Genomic DNA, 21,731 nt, shown 5'->3' with positions numbered 1-21,731 from the left:
TATACAAAGCAATGTTTTGAATTGCTGTTTAGGTTGTACAGTAGTACTAGCATATTGCTTACTGTTTTATTTTAAAAATGAATATGTGAAACATTATGCAGTGAATGTTTCAAACAGCTGCTTTGCTGTCACATGACCTCAGTATGTTTACTTTTAGACAATTGCGTCCAGTTAGCTTAAAATACAAACCTTTTTTATATTTTAAAGGGATAGCTCACCCAAAAAATGACAATTCTGTCACCATTTACTCACCCTCAAGTTATTTCAAACCTGTATGAGTTTCTTTATTCTGTTCAACACACAAGATGATTCTTTGAAGACTGTTAGGAACAAAACAGTTCCTAGCCATTGACTTGTATAGTTTTTTCTTTCTCATAATATACAAGTCAATGGCTACCATTAAAACAAAAGCAACACCACAAAATGGGTTTTTATATTTATTGCTAATATCTCGACAGAAATGATCAATTTGCCAAAAAAGCAAATATGATCAGATTAATTTGACCTCTCAGTACAGATTAATCAACATTTACATATGAAATACAGTAAACGTAAACTCAGAGGCAGATATCAAACCTCGTTCATACAGTACAGCTTCATAAATCTATAAAAAGTGTAACGAATACAGTTGACAGGTTTCAACCTCGAGTAGTTAACTCCCTTTAGAGTCTATTTACAGATTAGTAACAATTTACTGAACCGAACGAAAGCACATTTAAAAACCTGCAACACACTGTTGTGGAAAGCAACTCTTCTAGTCCACCGCATGTTACTAACCATAAATGTGCTAAAAACACCTGGACAAGCATGAAAGACCTTGAGCCCTTCATCAAAATCTCTTGAAAATATCAAAATAAAATTTATTATCTGCATACAAACATGCCAAATCTCCTTATATATATTTATTTAAAAAAAAAAAAAAAGGGCTGCTTTGGCAAAAATCGCAATAAGATTTCAGAAATACAACTTTGAAATTTTAAATACGTACTTTAACACAAAGAATTAAGACTTTTGAAATTATTTTCAATACACTTCCAGCTGCTTGCATGGCAATAGGCACAAACATTCGCCCTCTGCTTCTTTGACAGTTTGCAAGAAAATATTTAACACACAAGCAAGATATTATGATGCTTAAAGTTGTCCTATGTTAACGAAACTCTTGGTTACTGAGTATCTTGTGTCATTTGCATTTGCTCCAACAGTGCTTTAGGATGAACATGTATGAAGGATTTAGTCTGACTCGAAACACTTAAAGCACAGTCTCCTATAAGAGCCCGCTCGAGTCTGTGAGGACTGAAGCTGCTCTCTAGTGGTCAGAGCGTGTAAATGAGAGGCAGTACTGCAGATCTGGCTATTTCAGTGCATTTCAAACACCTGACTCACATTTTTCAGAGAACAGTTGTAGTGCATTGCGTTCAGAATGAAAACAGGGCAAACCAGCAGTGTATAATGTCGCTAGAGCATCATTATAAACCACAAGAGAACGAGCGTATCTTTAATAACAAAACAAACTTCCAAAATATTCCATTTTTTTCAGTACTTTTCTTGTCGTTTTCTCTTGTAACGTATAAAATCCTATAAAGATTCACCCGTGTCAGAAAAAAAAAATACTGCACTAAAGGACTCAAGTTTAATTTTCTCATTAACTTCGCCAGACGCTGCGAATGAGAACATCAGCTCGTATAAAATCCTTCTGACAACAATAAACTAGTCTGAACCTAAAACAAAAATCCTCTCGCAAAACATCTTATTTAAACTATAACATTAAGATAATTTAATTTCTAAGAGAACCCATTGAGTTTAAGCAACTCGTCTTGCATTGGCTCTTTTTCTTTTTTTTTTTTTTGCTCTCCGGACAAGGATGCTTATACAAACAGAACAGAACTCGGTCTCAAGGGTCTCTGGAATCGCTGGCTCGCCGGGCTTTGGTCCCCTGCTCGCTGTCAGTCGGTTTTATCTAATGCTTCTGAGGAGTTTGGGGCAACATACTTCAGCCGGAAACCACCTGAAACATACAGAAAGGGGTATATGAGTGATAATATTATGGAGCTAAAGAAAAAAGCTGGCACAAGCTACTGCAGTTCAAAGCTCCAAAGTGTAAAGCACACAGTTATCTATGTATGTATGTAACTCTCACGCCCCCTTGAGGTTTTTAACTGCCACAGCAACACAAACTTTTAAGTCCATAAAATGAAGCATATAAAACTGGTTCAGTCCATTACAAAGCGTGGGGTATTTCTAATAATAATAAAAAAATAATAATAATAAAAAAAAAAATCTAATTCACTTTTTACATTTAAATCTACCGCGTTTACGACTGACGCAAAAATCGCACGAGCAAACAAACAAACGGTCTCCCGTGCGCGCGCGAGACTCAAATTGAGAAAGGTGAAATATGAGTGAAAACGACTTGAATTTCGGTCTGTTTTTCCTTTCAAAATAATCGAATGACTTCACAAGACCTGGAATAACGCACATGAATATATATAGGCTAGTGTTAAGGTACTTTCATGTGGATTTTAGAGGTTCACCCACCGTTATAACATCTATCCTCTCATCCCTCAATCTTGTTTGACTGTTGAAAAAGCAAAGTGGGTTTAACAGCGATATGAGGTGAGTAAAATGGCGAGATATTTAGTTTTATAATACAGTCATGATGTTTTATATTTATATACTATAGTTTTTTTTTTCGTTTTTTTTTTAACTACTTCTTTCACATTACTCGTGCAAACCAATCTCTTTTTGGTAACTAACGTTACATACAAAGAAAACTGTACGTTAGCTCTATTTACAAAAAGTCCATTTAGTTAACTTTTTTTAATTATTTACAAATTAATAAAACAATTAAAGGAAATTTTTATTTTTTTTCATTACTGCTACTACTGTGTGTCTATACATATACAGAGAGATAGTCTATACATAGTATACGGTTGAGCACCGTTCATAAAATAAATGAGAATGCCTTTTATATTGTATAAAAACTTTGTCATAAATGTCAATATTGTGTGTGAATGTATGCAAATAGTTTTTCCTCTTATTTGTAAGAATCAGCTAAATTACTAATTTTTTTCACTATTAAAAATTAGTAAAATACCCAAACAGATAATGGACAGGTGCAGAAGTTTCCACATCTGTATTTGCATACTTGTATAGAGCGTTTCTGGCATCTTCATACCTGTCAGCCCCGCCTCGATGGACGGTTGCTTGCAGTCTTGAGCGTAATGTCCGCTCATGCCGCAGTTATAGCAGGACACGTTGTTGGTCTTCTTCATGTTGGTTCCGCTAGACATCATGCCAACTGGCGGAAAGACAGGTGGGTAATAGCGACGGAAGGGGGGCAGCTGAGGCAGACTGTATCCCGCCTGCGGCGCTAGCATGTGCTCCGAGTGAGCGTGCAGGAACGCCGCAGGAGGTGTGTGGGGGTAGAAGGACAGCGGTGTCCCGTTATTCTGGTGACCCTGGGCAGGGAAACTGTTGCATAGAGAGGGAGGGAGATGGAAGAACGTAGGCGGCGGCCCGAACATCTGACGGGCAGGTTGGGGTTGGGGTGGCAGGAAGAAGCTGGGTGTCTGGTGGGCACCGTTTCCTCCGCAGGTGCCACGACAGCCGCAGGCGTTGCAGCCCCCCTGCTGCTGCTGCTGCTGCTGTGTACCACTGGCCTGTGGTATAAATGGCAGGCTGGAGCTGTTGATGTAGGACAAGGAATCGCTCTGAGCGGTGCTGTGTGTGACCGCGGGGGCTGGCAGGGGCCCCGGTCCCGGGGTGTGCGTGGGTACAGTTGTGGGGCAAGGTCCCTGTACTTGGCTACTGCAGGAACTCGAGCTAGAAGGGGCGTTGGCAGTAATGGAGGCCTTGGCGTTTGTTTTGACAGGATTGTTGGCTGTGGTAGTGTTGGCGGACTGCAGAGGACACTGGCCGGGCGAGAGGACGCTGAACGCCCCCAGCGGTGGCTGATGCTGTGGGTGAGTGCTGGCCGATGATGCTCCAGGGTCTTGGCCCAGTGGGATGGTGATGGTTATCGTACCCTGCCCTGCATCTCTCTGGGTGGTAGTGTTGTACTGCAGGGTGCATGTAGTCAGCGCCAGCTCCACCACTGAAGGAGGCTGCGGAACATTCTGGGGCTCGGCAACTAATGGATTCACCGTGGCAACCGCTTTCCCGCCAACGCCTTTGGCGAGGAGAGTCTTTTCAGCCGGTTCCTGTGCTGAGTAATCAGACTGACTCTCTGTATCTGAAAAGACACACATTAAATCATGATGTAAATTTCATTTAATAATTCATAATGGTATTAAACTACTGTGAGAATGGAGCGTCAAAAGTGGAAGTCATCAAAGCTCAGTAAACTTAACAACAAAAACAGTTTTTGCATTTTCATTTGTGCCAACAGCAAAAGAAAAATTCACAGTAGCGTTTCTATGACTTTACAAAAGAGAGAAAACAACACCAACACAAACAATTACATTGGTTATTCAGTTTTCTGTAATTGAAAACAGTCATAAATCTACATTAAATAAAATAAACTTTCCCAGCACATGCACACCTCTCTCTCTCTGCGTCTGCTCTGTTCAGCGAGCGGTGGAGAGGAGCAGCGCTTTCAGTTAAACACAGATATTATGTTGCTTCTCTAATTTTACATGCAAGTATAGCTGAAATCACGGCACAGCTGTTGTCTTTATCTTATATGTATTTGATTTCATCAGACGACGGCTCGATTATCAGGATTTTTGTGCAGATTAACATCTTGGAAGGGAGAGCTGGTTATAACCTCTATGTAGACTTAAAGGGTCGCATTTCAATCACTATTTCATATTCATTCCGTTGTCTGACAACAGAAGCAGTAAAATACATCAATGAAAAGTTTTATTGAGAATTTAGCTGCATCAAAATACAATATGTGGGCACAGAGAGGCAAACAAATGTAATAATAAATAATAAATGTACATTTTGCATGTTCAGAAGAAGTGAGCTGCCCTGTCGTGCAAAAATGTAAACAGGTTTGTGTCAGTAAATTGCTCCGTGCAAAGAAAGAGAAGTAATGGGAACCTGGAATTTCTTTTTTCCATGCGTCTAATAGACATGAACAAGTTCTTTGAAAAATATCTATGACCTTTGAAACATGTCTACTCTTCATGTTGACTATGGTTTCAATAATTATAAACATACATTTGCATAAAGCATCCATATTTGTCCATGCCCATGTTGATTAGAGTATTAAAAACCTGAAAAGTATTAATTTAAGGAACATTTAGAACAAATAAAAGTGTGCGATCAAGTTGCAATTAATCACAAGTTAACTCATGACAATCATACGATTAATCACAATTAAATATTTTATTCGATTGACAGCCCTAATATATATATATATATATATATATATATATATATATATATATATACTATATTAGTGCTGTTAAACGATTAAATCGCATCCAAAATAAAAGTTTTTGTTTACATAATGTGTTTACTGTGTATATTTATTATGTATATATATATATAAATACACACACATTCATGTATATATTCAAGAAAAATATGTTACGTTTGTATATTAAATGTATGCATATATGATATAAATTACATGAATATAAATACATGTAAATTTATATATACATAAAATATACACAATACACACACATACATTATGTAAACAAAAACTTATTTAGGATATATATAAAATACTAAAATAACACTGGTGCCGTCTTTGAGTCACTGTTGAAAAACCATAAAAACTCTGTTGTTAGATCACATGGAGAAGCCCTCAAAAGACATTTTTTGCATTGATAAGAACTTAAAAACAAAATTAGAGAATGATCTATTAAATGCAGCCTGATTTTACTTGTTTTATTCTTATTTAGAAGCAGTATTCTTTGCAGACGTGACTGAGTTTGTCGTTCTGCTAAATGTCTCCTTTTGTGTTTCACAAAACAAAGTTGTATGGGTTTGGAACAACATGAGGGTGAGTAAATTACACACTTTTTTAAAATTAACTAATTATATTATGAATAACACACCTTGGTCCTCCTGGCTCTTCTGGTGAACAGGACTGGACGGCACCGAGTTTGAGCTCTCTGATGATGTGTCCACATACCTTCCTGTGTCTACAAACCAAAGGACAGAAGAAAACACGGCTGTAGTTCTCTGTAAGGGAGTAGTACATGCATGCGGTATGTATTTGGAGATGCACAGATATCAATCATTTTTGCTTTGTTGTTTTTAAGCCATAGCACAAAGACCTTTGCAAGCTGACTGGTTGATCATCAGTGCTGCAGAAGGTTTCTGGATTCCATTAGAAGTCTTGACACTGGGAACTCGTCTGCCTCTATCCCTGAAAACATGCAACAGCGATTGTGACCATAAGCCCTACCTGATGCATCAGTGAAAATGCATGCATCATTGCATTTCAAAATATTGTCTCAATTCAGACACAAAGACCAGGTCAACATTTTAATATGCAACCATATAGAGGGCAACTAAACACAGTAGCAGGTGTTTGTGTACCTTTTTCCAGCTGTTCTTCCTTTGTTCTTCTGTCCAGCTGTGAAGAGTCTTCTGTCATTTGTGCAGCTCTGTAGGGAGACAGAATGCAAATACGTCTAACATGCCCCAAAACAATGACCAATTTTTCTGTATTAAATTTTTTAAATACAATGCAAAATAGTTCACACAATGAAGTAGTACGCTGTAATCAACTTAGTTCATTAGCTGCAGGTTTAATTCACTAAGTCGCATCCTGTCTTCCTTTTAAAAAATAAAAATGGTTACTAAACATTTTTAATCCAATTCTGTATAAAAAACCTTTTGACAGTCCAATCCAACAGTGAAATAAGATGTTAAATATTTGATAGGGAATTACTTTTTAATTCATTCGTTACCAACTTATGGTAATAAATGGCTAAATTGTGGTATACAGTATTTAATTATTTCTTTATAGACAGTATGCTTTAAAAATTGCAGACTGTGTGCACAGTATTCATACTGCAGAAGCACTATCAGTCATATGCCATTCCAAGAATACCAAAGAGCGAGAAACAATTTCACGCCCTCACCTGTTCCAATTCAGTTTCTTTCTTCCAAACTCTCTCTCCATTCTGCTCACAGTTTCCTCTCCTCTGGCATTCAGAGCGCTGATTACTACAGGGAGAAGAAAACAGATTATGTGACAGGAGAAGGCCATAAACATGGTTTACTCTACTGATCCTTACAGGACAGACCTGACATTAATCATGTACAGCGGCTTTAAGTATTTGGACACTTAAGCCACACTTAATACATGAATGGCATCGCATTAGATAATAAAATATCAATCCAAGATAGATTTATTTAAAAAAAATAAAAAATAAAATATTACACTAGTACATTTTACAAAGCAAAGCATATAAAACACACAAGCACATACAAAAAAGTTTTAAATTATTAAACAACATATACACTGATGTTAAAGTCTTTTTTTTTATGTATTTGAAAGAAGTGCTCATTAGATGAGCTCATCCAGGCTGCATTTATTTGATCAAAAAGTAAAGCAGTAATATTATGAAAAATTATTCCAATTTAAAATAATCGTTTTCTATTTTAATATATTTTAAAATGTAATTTATTTTTGTGATGCAAAGCTGAATTTTCAGCATCATTACTCTTCAGTGTCACGTGATCCTTCAGAAATCATTCTAATATGCTAATTTGTTGCTGAAGAAAATTTCTTATCAATTTTAAACATTTCTTAGCTTAATATTTTTGTGGAAACAGTGATGCATTTATTTTCAGGATTATTTGAGTTCAAAAGAACCACATTTATTTGAAATAGTAATCTTTTATAACATTAAATGTCTTTAATGTCACTTTTGCTCAATTGAATGCGTCCTTGCTGAATAAAAATATTAATTTGTTCAGTGAAGGTCTACCTCAGTCCCGCAGCTCTGACGCTGTAAGCCTCCACATCTGTAAAAGAGAAAAGTCACAGATGAGACTGTAGCATCAGTACAGCATTAGCACTTGTATGTGTGTTGGCAAGTGTTTCTAGGGCAGATCTGACAGGTCTGTATCTCTCTCACCCTCCTCCAGGCTGGAAGTCTCTGAGCAGTCCTCAGAGAAACCGCGTTCAGGCTGATGGATTCTGGCTACGGCTGCACTGGTACCTGCAGAGACGAGCAGATGGGCAAGTGTTACACAGTGAAATCATGCTTAGTCTATTGATATTTGGTCATTTTAACATTAGTCATCAACTGATAGCATTTTCTGATTGGCCAGTCAGAGGGATTCTCACAGTGGCTGCATGGCAGTACAGACGCATCAGACAGGAAGAACCTGGAAACATCACATCTCTGAAGGACATCCTGTGATAAAGATAGGAACTTCTCCCTGTAAAGGACCGAGAGAGAGAGAAAAGTTAAAGGTATTGAAACATAGTCACTGATGTTTTAATTTCACAATCTGTGACCATATCTAAGCTGTGCTACAGGAAGCAGAATCCCCTCTGGTCCTGACATCAGTGTTACTGACCTAAATACTGCCATGTGTTGTGGGACTTGAAAAGGACACTTTGTTTTATGTGACAACAACAAAAAAAAGAATTGAACACTGAATCCTTTTGACAATTTAGTGACGGACATGATCCAAATCTTTCATCCTCTGAAGAATTAAAAACCATCTGCCAAATGCTATATAATTTGCACATCTGTAGTCAGGAAAGAGTTCTGAATAGGTTTAGGTTAGCAGTAGTAATCCTCTCCATGTCCACCGCATGCTCACAGTTTGAAACTAATAAAACTAATGCACTAGTATTTATTGTTTTAAAATATGCTAGTTGTGCATGGCTCAATGTTGTTTTTGGTTTAGCACTGAGACTTTCAGATTTAGGAATTGCACTGAAATTTACGCTTTCAGCACAACTGCATTTATCCCATGACACAGTTGCAAGAAAAGACTATAATATGATTATAATGACAGCAAATAGCACATCAACTTGAACAAAAACCCATGCAAGCCCAAAAGAGAGGAAAAGGAATGCAAAAGTAAGGATGCAACTCTTTTTTTTAAAAACACAATTATGCAAGATTACTATTATAAGTAATGTTTCTCAACACTAGTTAAGAGTGAGATGAAAATTTACCTGAGATTTCTCTCCAGTTCTCTGGATTCACATTGATCTCCACGATTGAGTAACCTGACGATGCCCTTCTCAAAGCCATCAGGACTCTGCTCCTTAGGAAGCTAGAAAGACAGAGGGATTGTTTTACCTCACTTTGCAATTTAATTTCAATACAGCTGACCTACATAAAGTATATGAACAAAAGTATTGGGGCACCCCTTTCTAATGAACACGTTTGACTACTTTAGTCATTTTCATGAGTACAAATCTTAAAGTTAAAGCATATAATGATATTCTAGGGAATTGTGAGACAATATCCTTTTCTATTCTAACATGACAATGCCTCTGTGTGTAAGGCAAGGTTAAAAAAAGAAATTATTGGTTCAGTCAGTGTGGAAGAAATTGACTGGTCTGCAAAAGTCAAGTCCTAATCCCAGCTGAACACCTTTGGTCTGACTTTAAATGCAGATCTTGAGCCAAAAACTCATCACCAAACACCAATGACTTGTACATTTGGGTACAGTCATTTTAGACACTTCCAAAACTGTTGCAACAGAGATGGAAATACAATTTTTAAATACATGAATTATGTTTCTATCTTTGTTGCAACAGTTTTGGAAGTGCCCTTTTCTGTTCTAAAGAAGGGGGTGCCCCGATACTTTTGTCCATATATTGTATGTACAAGTCATTGTTGTTTGGTGATGAGTTTTTGGCTCAAGGTATGCACAAAATACTCAGATGATCCAACTAGCTATATTAGACAAAATGTGCAGTGCACAACCAAACTGCACTGTGTGGAAAACTGATTCCCGAAATGCAACCACCCAACTTTACCTTCCATTTCCAGTGTAATAAATTGTTTATAATTAAATAAATCTTTTTGATTCATAATTTGATTGGAATGTCATTTTCAAACAAAATTTTAAACAAAAACAAACAAGAATGATAACTATTTCCAAAATGATAACAGGATGGCACTCACTACAATAAACATGCAAAGATCATGTTACAACAACTTGGCATACTGAAACATTTCTTTGCATATTACATACGGTTTTGAACACGGTTCTTAAAGATATAGTATGCTGTAAACCTTACCTAACTGTTATAAGTGTGTATAAATTGTAAAACATTAATCAAAATAAAGCTAAAATGTGACCCTGGAGCACAAAACCAGTCTTAAGTAGCACAGGTATATTTGTAGCAATAGCCAAAAATACATTATATGGGTCAAAAGTATCGATTTTTCTTTTATGCCAAAAACTATTAGAATATTAAGTAAAAATCATGTTCCATGAAGATATTTTGTACATTTTCTCCCATAAATATATAAAAAAATAATTTTTGATTAGTAATATGCATTGCTAAGGACTTCATTTGGACAACTTTAAAGGCGATTTTCTCAATATTTAGATTTTTTTGCACCCTAAGATTCCAGATTTTCAAATAGTTGTAACTTGGCCAAATATTGTCCGATATATAGTCGCCGGCCCAGCAGGGATTGTAGGTGGATTGTGACATGCAATAAGTTCAAGTACTACATACATTACTAAAACTGAAATAAAAATAAATTGAAATATTAACAATGAAATAAAGACCAAAGCACAAAATAAATGAATCTTGAAAATATAAAAAGGCCAATTTTAAATATTAATAAATACTGTAACACAGGGCTGTAGACTCATTCTTTCTACTGGTCGCACTTTTGCGACTAACTTTCTCAGTTGGTCGCACGAGCACATAATTTGGTCGCAATTTTATTTTTTTTATTTCTTTGCTACAGCATTTGATTAAATCAATGCATGCTGATGAACTTTTATCATAGTTTATAGTTACATGGTAACGAAAGGTATATAATACATGCTGTATTATATACAGACTAATAAATTACAGAATGTTTAGCAAACAGTGAGGAATCAAATAAATAATAATATTTAAAAAATTAAGGAAAGCCTCCATAGCATAACTTGAGGTAAACAGCAAAGATAAAAGCTTTTCAAAACGAAAACAAAAAGAAAAGTAAAACTAAACTGGCTGTCGCTGACAGAACTTTTTTTTTTTTTTTTCTACAAGAATACCAGCATGTTAATTTTGGAAGCGGCCTTTTACTTTAGCTTGAAAACCAAATCCTCCGTTGCACTCCATCCGTTGCACGCGCCTTCGCGCTCGTGCTGATGCGGCGAGTATAAACCAGGCTCTACACCCAAAGCGCTCGCTCTGAAAGCCCCTCTCTTCACATGATCAGTGAAATCTGACTCCTGCTACAATGTGCCGCGGCTCAGGAGCACACGCTGTATGAAGCAGACGCTTTGGAGCTGCGCAGACCATGCACTCGCACACGTCAAATTTTTACTCGCAGTCTAGAGCTCTGCTGTAACAGTATATAAGTGCTATTAAAATAACACTGACGTTCATACAGTGCAGTATGCAGAATGCCAGTATTCCATTACAAACACAGCCAGAGAGAGGAAAATAGAAACAGAAACAGATGGATAATGTCCCTCGCTGGTCTAGCCAGGTGGCATCTTGCCCAACTGGTGGGCACACTGGCATGTACTACAGTCCCAGGTGACTAAACAAACACAAATACCACACCAAAGACCTACATCTCTCTGCTCACCTTTAATAGAAAATCCTCCAACTCACGATGACTTTTGGTGACGGCAGTAGATGAAGAGTCTGACCATTTCACCTGCAAAAGAGGAGAAACTCAATGAGACCAGTATTGCTCTCTTCAGCCTGTGCATAATGGATCTTTTACTTGGATTCCCCAGAGCTCATCATATTTCACTCAGACATGAATTATTGTGCTTGTCCTTTTGCCACAGATGCCTTAACATGGATTTCTTCACATATCCTCGGTCAAATATTCCAATAGTTTGGGTTCCAGAAACGACATTACAGCAAGAGAAGAACATTTGAGCTCTTAGACTATTAGCTCATTTTCAAAGATCACGACGTGTTAGGTAAATAAAATATTCCAATGGAATCTCCCATTGAAATCTAGGCATACCTAAAATATTTAAACCAGCCCAAATAAATACAATGACATCAGAATAGGGCATACGCCCAGAATCAGTTTTTTGCACTATTTTTTACACTTGAGCATTTCAGCCACTAGAGTTCACTTGGTTTGAATTAATTCACCGCAACTTTAGCTCATGCAAGTATTATGTAGAAAAGAAAGTCTCAGTGCTAAACTGAAAAGAATGCATGCATAACTATCATATTTTTTAACCAGTACAGGCTAAAATCTATTGTTTTACTTTAATTCAGTAAGGATATGTTAATTGATTAAGTGACAGACTGTTATAATATTACAAAAATACATTTATATAAGTTTACAAATTATTTTTATTATTTAATATTAAAATTTGTTCATCAAAGAACCCTGACAAAAATGTCATCAGTTTCTACAAAGATATTAAAAGACACACAATTGTTTTCAACATTGATAATAATAAGCAATGTTTGTTGAACAGCAAATCATCATATTAGAATGATTACTGAAGGATCATGTGACACTGAAGTCTGGAGTAATGAAAAAAAAAAAAAAAAAAAATCGGCTTTGCATCACAGGAATAAATTATATATTAAAATATGATTTTAAAAAGTTCTTTTAAATTGTAATAGGCCTAATACTTAATATTACTGCTTTTACTGTCTTTTTAAATCACAAATGCCGCCAATTCAAGCTGAAATGCATTTGATAATCATGCTGCTGCACATAGTTTGGGCACTTTCACAATCTTGGTGTCATGTTTTACAAGAAAAGATAACTGTCTGTTGCACTTACATCTTGGCCATTTTCTTGTTTGTGGATTCACATAAGTGCAAAACTGTTTTCACTGTAGTCTGTTTCTGGTAGAATTACACAATACAGGTCCAAATAAATTACATCCATTGTGAAAGTTCTGGCAGATATCCACTCCGAAAGACTCAATAAGATGATGCCTGTAATTGTGGCAATTCATCTATCTCAGACGACAAAAAAAAAAGTGCTGAAGTGTTTATCTGTAACTCCAAACCGGCTCTTTCAACACCCGGGTAGCCCGACGCACTGAGTAAATATTTTAGCCTTAACAAGGGCTGGCATGCTATTTCATCTGCTTCTCCAGTGAATACTGATGTCTTAATCGTAGGGTTTGGCGAGACACAGGTGGTCAAGGTTCAGTGGTAAGCCTGGGAAAGGGTGGAGAATCCGTCTTCCAGTGACGCATGAGGATTTCTGATTGGGATGCAACTCACATAAGGACCGAATACAAGACTTCAACACGGACAGAGAAAAGGTAGTGGCTCAAATTTGGCTGAGAACACAAAATGCTTTCCTTTTCGTTCCATTCTTTCAACCTTGTTTTGATGAGGATGGATTAGACTCGGCAGAATGGTGCACAAATCTCAGCGTCTAATGATTTTATGTTCACACTGAGGACATTTCATGTTTAATAATATGGAACAGCATTCATTTATGTGGTTTATGATGATAACAAACAAATGTGACAGTGATTGTGGTCTTAAACACTTAAATCTCTGTCAGAAGTGCTTTCCATCTTAATATATCCTGGGGAGAGCAGAGCGAAAGACTCATCATGTCCTCATGGGTGTCCTCAATACGTCTCCTTCCCACTTCAGCCTCCAAACAACCTTTATGTTACGAAAACTGAATAACATCACGACAAACAGGCTGTTATGGAAATTTTGTTTATTTGCTATAAATATCAAAAAGTTTTGACACTGAACTTTTAGCCTGTATAAAAATAATTGTATAGTTTTGGACCAACAGTCAAGTAAAGCTTTATTTACTTGTCAAAACCAATTTTCACTCGCACCCGATCCGTAACTTTAAGGCAGACAGTTCAGCGTGACCTTTTATAAGACTTGATTAATAGTGAAATTGTCAAAGCCATTTTAAAAGAGGAACTAGTTTTAACTATACAAGCATTCTCAAAAATACAATGCTCAAAAAATCTAAATGAGTCATGATGCACATCCCAGTCTCAAAGAGAATGCTGTACCAGGGATCCTAGCAATCAATTTAAAGATGTCTTAGAGGAGTTCACTATGCAAACTGTCTAACAGCTTTTATATTACATATATATAAATAAAACTAGTTGCTCAACATGACCAGCACACGTATGTTAGGGGATTTTATATAGTTTTACACCCTCACAATCTTCCCACAATAAACACTTGAACCAAAAGTTCTAGACAAGTATTTTTTGTTTAAGATGCTGAATTTCATTTCTATCATTACTCTTCCCAATTTTAGAGCATCTGTGCTTCCAGAATCCTAAAAGTGTCAGAAGGGGGATATTCCCTGACACATTCTCTCTTACAGCAGAGTAATAATGTGAGAAATCACATTTTCCTTTGTCTTTTTATTATAAAAGGAAGTTCAATGTACAATCAGAAAAACTTAATCATTCTTTCTTTTCTTTTTTTATAATATTCCTGGTCATATTATGCACAGTTTAATCACTTATCACAAATTTAAAAAAATTCTAATAATAATATTTGTAATCTTTAAATCAAAGTATAATAACTTGCTGTATCTCTGAAATGACTTTACTTTTACAAACCCTGTTGTTTATTAATCTTTTTTTTCCCTTATTAAATACAGTTTTGCGTCACAATATTGAAGTACAATGGGTTGTGAATGCAATTGTCTTGACCAAACAGACCATTTATTCAAACTACAAATGCCAAAATGACATTGTACCATGGTTGTACCATGGTACAATGATGGTATCAGATGATCAAAATACCATGATGTAGCATGTGATACAATCAATGTTCCATGGTACCACCACTTAAACTGACAAACTCGTAAATGAACATGAATAGTCAAAAAAGATTGTGTGCTGGATCCCTGTTGGAATTTCTATCATACTTTTGAATCAATCCTAAAGGATCCCAATTGGAATAAGTAACAAATAAGATCCTATTGGATGAACTGAAATCCACATCGAAGACATCAGACAATTGCAGTACAGCCCAAACAATACATGCTATTTGCACAACATTGTGAGATAATCATCTTGCTTTCCTCAATTTCATATTTTGCTTGGTACACTATATTGCATTTCACAGGATATTTATCATGCCACGACCCAGCTTTTGTGACAAAACCGTATTGCAGGATTCCAGAGTAATTTTCAACCCTGAAAATTACACGATACATTAGGCAAAGGAAAAGAAAAGCACTTCTCTCCGTCAGGCCTCTCTCTCTTTCTCTCTCCCCGACTGTTTTGGCGCTGGTCCATACTCTCACTGTGAGCTGAGCCAAAGCCTCTTTGGTGAGGCTGTCAACTCTGTATCAACAACCGGATGTTTACAGCTCAGGCATTGCATGTTTCCTCACTTGTCCCGGAGAGACAAAAATCTCATGTACACAACCGAGAGCATAGCTCGGCCTTCAGGACACGTCTGGAACCACAGAGGCTGAGTGCGCATTCATTTTAAGGCCTTTTTAACACCATGAATAATGCAAAGTGTGCATGCAAATCTTAAACAACAGCTGCTACTAAGACATTAACCGTGCACTGATTCACACCGTGCCTACACTACATTAAGGTCCTTTTTAACCAGCAACATGGGCACAAATAAAACTAATTGTTTTAAAGTCAAACTTTACTTTACTGCGTACTTCCGAATGGAACACAATATTCAATGAGGGGAAAGAAAGGGGTGTAGGACTTGATTTTATCCATTGGGAATTTACTGAACCATGGGTGTTAACATACCAGGATGGAGCCAGGTGGGTTTCTTTGGAATAACGTAAACAAGAATAGGGTCCATTTTGAATTCATGTTAAATTTAATCTCTTCCGTAGCGATTCAAGCCCACTTCGCATAGCTGTATCATTATTATATAGCTATATATTAATATTAGTATAATACATATGGATATCAATACAATATATATTTTTAAATTACTGTAATGCTATAATGTTTAGCAATGATTATGTGGAGAAAATGTTTTGAATCTCTCTAAATATTACTTTAATTGGTATCTGTAAGAATGAACTAATTAGCTAGAATTAGAATTTACTAATTATTTTAATACAAATTCATTCAAATACAGTCATTTGAATTCTGTGAAAATCTGTAAACAGATTCTGTGCAGACCTGCACAGATTTTGACAGTTTTGTATAACTACCTCAGCATGACAAACAACTGGATACATATCATTCTAAATAATTTCCCACGATCCTGGAGCTCTCTAAGCTTCTTTTAGATGAAATGTCTGTTTTGAAACTCGGCATCTCTGATAGAACTTACCTCAAAACTGTACTGCCTGCCGTCTCCTCCCATAGAAACCTCCTTCAGAATGATCTTCTCAATGTGCACCACTGCAACATCAAAAGACATCATCGTTACAGTGCTGCAACTCACACTTTTTTCCTGTGTTTAAAGGGATTTTAACATGCGGAGGTGAGATACCTTTCCTCTGCGACGTGCCGCTGAGGTGTGGATTGGCGTTGCTGCAAAGAGTCCAGTCTACGTCATTCTTCCGGTGTGGACAGAGGAACCCCGGCCTAGAAAACTGGCTCTGAAAGAAAAATAAGTCATTAAGAAGGTGAGTAAACATCAGTTTTCATTCAACATCACACATTTGAAGTTATATAATTACTGTGGGGTTTTTCCTATCCACACTAAAAGCAGCTGTCATGTTAAGCAACAAAACAACTGCCAGTTACAGCGTATTTGATGTTTAATAAAGATATGTGAAGCAACCAACAAAAATGTCTCGTCTAAAGTAACAAGATTAAGGTGCATTTACTTGTCTTCACTCCCACTGTCATTGTAGTTTAGTCTCCTCAAATTGCTTTATCGCTTCACAGCAGGTCAGCCAACACCGATCTAATTGACAGCAGGATGGCCAAAACAATGCCATTGCAGGACATTGCAAATTTGAGAGGGAAAAACTGATCTAGAAATCCAACATTCATCTAGTGAATGGGTTTCCAAATGCGAGACATAAATCAGAGCACTGCACCTGAGGTGTGACACTTCCAATCAAACCAAATCAAAGCGATTCACATTCAGTCATTCAAAATGTGTCAATTAATTTGATTGAACCAACTGATACCCCGTTTCCTCTTGTTTTAAAGCAAGTGAGCATAATGCCTCAGCTTACGTGACCATGACTCATCACCATCATTTTAAACCATTAACATCACTCTCAACTTGACATCAACAACAAACAACAGACATTCATAAACAGACAGAGAATGTCGTGTTGGAGACCTCAATTCAGTCTAATGAGTGTGGACATCCCATGCGACGAAAAGTCCCACACATGGCCTCATTTACAAAATGCAAAGCTCACAATAAAGTCATTCACATGGAGATCAAAAGAGATCAGGGAGAATAGCATTGGACACATAACATGACCCTCAAGCCTACAAGACACCGATGAATGTAGCAAACCAAACGGGCCATCATGTGGTTGTATTGGATTAAAGTGTTTGGATATTTGATATGGCATATTCCTATTGAGAGGTTAGCTGACACCTATAACTTAGATAGCCAGGCATGCATTTACAAAATGCAGTGTCACTTTTGTTAGATCCGTGTTTCTGAATTAATTTAAGGGTGATGAATGTATTTGACCACAGTATTTGCCAGGTTTTTTCCCTGTCGGGGTCTGGCTTAAAGGTGACGCTTTAAACGACTGAATGTATTGACAGCTGTCAATCTGACATCAGCACGTGCATCCTGCAGATGTCTGACACACCTCTTATTTGTTACTTATTCCAATTGGGATCCTTTGGGATTGATTCAAAAGTATGATAGAAATTCCAACAGGGATCCAGCACACATTCCTTTTTGACTATTCATGTTCATTTACGAGTTTGTGTCAGTTTAAGTGGTGGTACCATGGAACATTGATTGTATCACATGCTTTGATACACATGCTACACCATGGTATTTTGATCATCTGATACCATCATTGTACTATGGTACCGCTGTCACAGGACTTTTCTGTAAAGGTGGTATTCCCAAGAATGCCATGATATTGCCATGTTCGTGTGGCAGTATGAATGTGATATTCAGAAAACCATTGTATTTATATGCTACTCTATGCATTTCAAAGAATACAAAGTATAAGAATTGTACACGTCCGAAAGATCATGGTAATTACATGGTCATTTGGTCATTTTATTAGTGACTTTAGTCGATACATGAAAAGGTACCATAGTAGAACCATAACATTCCCTGGAGTGCCATGTAAATATCATGGTTTTACATCTGACACCATCATAGTACCATGGTCCTGTGCCAGGACTTTTCTTAAAGACTGGTATTCTCAAGACTACCATGATATTGGCAATATGAATATGATATTCAGAAAACCATTGTATTTATATGCCACTATAAATATTTCAAAGAATAAGGTGGTATTAGCATAGTGCACATGTAAGAAAAACATGGTAATATCATGGTGCTTTTGGCCATTTTTATTAGTGACTTTAGCCAATACATGAAAAGGTACCATGGAACTACTGTGTTTTTGGAAACGTACCATAGTTGAACCATAATATGCCTTGGAGTACCATGTAAATACTATGGTTTACATCTCATACCATGGTACTATCACAGGACTTTTCTATGAGGGTGGTACTCCCAAGAATGCCATGGTATTGACATATTCAGAAGTACGTTTCCAAATCATGAAATAACCATGATATTGTTGTCACTTTCGTTAATTTAATGTCAGTGATTTTGAGGTAAATATAACACACCCATCTTTGGAGTCTGTCCAACTGCGCTCGCAGCTCTTCCCGCTGATAGAAACTGAACGCCGGGTGTAACGATCCCATCGTGAAGAGCAGCCGCAGTTGATCCACAGTCTCCGGCTCCGGCAGAGCGCCGCACATCCCGGCGTCCATTCGACTCAACGTCCTGAATAGAATCCCGGCGCATTCCCTGCTCTTGGATCCGAGCAAAGACAAATAAACGAGCAGTTTGGACAGCACAACGGGGTCGCTTACGTCCACCAGCCCCTCCAGATCAGAGGGGCAGTTGGCCCGGATCTCATAATCCCGCAGGACGGTGAAATCTCTCCGGGCCAGATCCTCCAGACAGGCGCCGAGGAAGCGTAGCTCCAGCGGCTGACACATATGCAACAGCCCGCAAAGCAGCTCCACGCGTCCGGATGGGTTCAACTGTAAGCCGAACCACTCGAACACCGCCTCCTTGTCGAGCTGAGCCGCTCCGGTGCCGCTCTCCCGATCGGATCCGTTAACGGAATTCAAGTCGCATCGGTGATTTTCGCCTCCCGCCGCTCGCAGCTTCATCTTCATCATTATCAGCTCTCAAACACGAACATCAGAGATGGAAGTCCATGTATAGTACTTTCTGGCGAATATTTCGGCATCAAAACGCGATGAAATTCCCGATTTGGGGCGGAATTTCGTTAAAAATTTGCTGTCTGTAGTCTGACGGTGTGGCTGTGGTCAGTTTGCCAGATTACTCGCCTGCCGTGCCTCCAGAATATCCTGTCAATCATCCGTGACTCCACCCACTCATCATACGAGTCTCGCAGGGTCCTAAACTCACCAGCGTGAATTATATATTTTATGGACTGACAAAATATAACAAATATATAAACAATTAAGTACATTAATTATGAATTGAATAGAATACGATTAAATAATTGTATAACTAATTCAATATGACATGAAATATATTAAGGTTTAACGGTGCTCTAATCATATATTCAAGTGGCCTTGTGCTTTATATAAAATGACTGTTCTAGAAATATGATATAACACACTATAGTTCATTTAATTACATTTAGGCCTATTTATGACACAAAAAAAAAAAATGAATAAAAAATAAAATAAAATAATCCTTTTGCCAAATTATATAGTTCCATAGTGGTGTACGCTCATTAATACATGTTGGATACTTGCTACTAGCAATGCTGTTTTTACACTTGACGTAAAATGCTCAATATGTAACTTATTTTGCTGCTAAATAAGGATTATAATGCATGAATATAATGCATGCTTTGCGCCTCTTCAAATTATGTAAACCACAAGCTTGTTTTACTCATTAATCGAAAACCCCGAAGTAACAAATGGTGAGTTAATGTTGGCCAACAAGTGATAACGTTATGACAAGATGAAGTATTCAATCTCATGTGAGTGTATATTATGTAAAGCATATTTTTATGCACTTTTCAGTTTATTTGAGTAAAATGAGGCAAACACATTTTAATTTTAATTTGTGAACTGATTGCAGTACCAGCATGAACCACTAGAGGTTCCCCAGACCCGAATTTAAGATCTCAAGTATGGGAAACCCTAGTTGTACTCAGTGTAAAGACCATTATATCCACCAGATGGCGACATAGTATAGCCGTTTCATAATGTGTATATTTCAGCAAGCACTGTGCTTCACTAAGTTATCAAGAACATGTAAAATTAACATTCAGCATATATCATAACCAACCTCCCCAATTCCACCATTTCCTTTCATACATTAGGACAAGCAGAAACATTCCCTGTTCTTGAGATGCATGCCGCCTTTATTCCCATTGCTTTTCCACCCCAGATCCTCCACACAACAAATGTGTTGTATTTCAGCGTCATTACATCGTAATAAAAACACTACACACCATTAAACTAAACTCACATGCTTCAGTTCACTTGTTTATGTCTTCTCTATTTTTGTCTAATGTGATTCCTCTGGTACCTGGAGGGGCCCACCTTTGATCCAAAATAGCTGTGCTAATATATAAATGTGTTTGAACAGCAGATATGTGTACAAGTCTGTGGTGTATAAATATATACAGAGGGACGTTTAGCAAAGCAACTCACAGGTTATTCCTTCCTCAGGTACTAATGTGGTTGGATGTGTTACTTTTTTTCTAAACATCTTTTTATTCATAAACAGGCCGATGGAGAATGATGGTGGTCCCCGAGGAGTTATTTCACAGTATTAAGATTCAATAGAAGGAGCCAACATCTGTGTTTAAGTATCTGGCCTAAACGGATGGAAACAAACTGTGCTACTGGAAGAATAAAGGCATAGTCTTCACTGTAACACAAAAGACATTGCACAGACAAGATGTTAATGTAATGTCAATGAACTCTTCTAAATAACTCAATGCATGACGGCAGAGAAAATAAAGACGTTTTGGACTGTACTATTTGTGGAATGAGCCTTGAGATTGGAGGCTCGGAGCCATTTGGCCTGACTTTCTTTGAAGATGGTTTTGTGGAGGGTTAAACCCATACTCCTCCCTCTCTCTGATGCCTGTCGCTCTTTCATTCTGCCCAGGAAAGGCTGTACGTCACTGTGGGTTCAGATATAAAATAGTCTTTGGCTGTATCTTGCCATCTGCGCACTGCTTCTGTAGCACTGGACTGTAATTCATGTCAGTGATGATAGCATTTTTAGCTCTTGTCTTGTAACGTGTTGGTGGCGAAGTGTTGGTGTTTAATCTTGTGGATATCCAGGATTCACATTGCTGGTGAGAGAATAGATTATTATTTTAGTGGGTTTTTTTCTTTTCTTTTTTTTTCTTTTAGGAATATTTTCTCAATTTAACTTTTCTAAGGGCCATTTTGTTATGTTAAGGGCCATATGTAATCATGGTAACAATATGTTTTGGATGCATTTGTTAAAATAA

General features: G+C 37.2%; 1 protein-coding gene and 1 long non-coding RNA gene across 3 annotated transcripts; one reads left to right on the top strand and one right to left on the bottom strand.

The window, feature by feature from the left end:
• Positions 1–405: 405 nt before the first annotated feature.
• zcchc2 (zinc finger, CCHC domain containing 2) lies at positions 406–19,618 on the bottom strand. 2 transcript variants are annotated; one of them, XM_058762922.1, is made up of 15 exons: positions 18,835–19,618; positions 16,529–16,637; positions 16,367–16,437; positions 11,706–11,777; positions 9,107–9,207; positions 8,261–8,355; positions 8,049–8,132; positions 7,899–7,935; positions 7,047–7,131; positions 6,499–6,566; positions 6,234–6,325; positions 6,012–6,098; positions 3,176–4,231; positions 2,536–2,575; positions 406–2,005 (listed from the first exon to the last, which is right to left on the bottom strand). In XM_058762922.1, the coding sequence occupies exons 1-14, from the start codon at positions 19,396–19,398 to the stop codon at positions 2,562–2,564; spliced, it is 2,535 nt and encodes an 844-aa protein (XP_058618905.1). In that variant the 5' UTR covers positions 19,399–19,618; the 3' UTR covers positions 406–2,005; positions 2,536–2,561. The 2 variants fall into 2 exon arrangements, with proteins under 2 accessions (XP_058618905.1, XP_058618896.1); XM_058762913.1 differs by lacking the exon at positions 2,536–2,575 and having other exon boundaries at positions 18,835–19,617.
• Positions 12,655–21,673, top strand: LOC131531847 (uncharacterized). Its single transcript, XR_009268791.1, has 3 exons — positions 12,655–13,374; positions 16,502–16,664; positions 20,993–21,673. It is a non-coding gene; the product is annotated as an uncharacterized LOC131531847 (long non-coding RNA).
• The last annotated feature ends 58 nt before the right edge of the window (positions 21,674–21,731 follow it).

Source organism: Onychostoma macrolepis, chromosome 02 (assembly GCF_012432095.1).
Source record: "Onychostoma macrolepis isolate SWU-2019 chromosome 02, ASM1243209v1, whole genome shotgun sequence".
Taxonomy (NCBI): Eukaryota; Metazoa; Chordata; class Actinopteri; order Cypriniformes; family Cyprinidae; genus Onychostoma; species Onychostoma macrolepis.
This window is presented reverse-complemented; position numbering and strand designations above follow the sequence as displayed.

Excerpts from the sequence above, each read along its gene's own strand:
- zcchc2 (XM_058762913.1), bottom strand. The coding sequence starts at position 19,398 with ATGATGAAGATGAAGCTGCGAGCGGCGGGAGGCGAAAATCACCGATGC. Across the intron at positions 16,438-16,528 it reads CGGCACGTCGCAGAGGAAAG|TGGTGCACATTGAGAAGATC; the intron begins GTATCTCACCTC and ends TTGATGTTGCAG. Across the intron at positions 6,326-6,498 it reads GGAAGAACAGCTGGAAAAAG|GGATAGAGGCAGACGAGTTC; the intron begins GTACACAAACAC and ends GCATGTTTTCAG.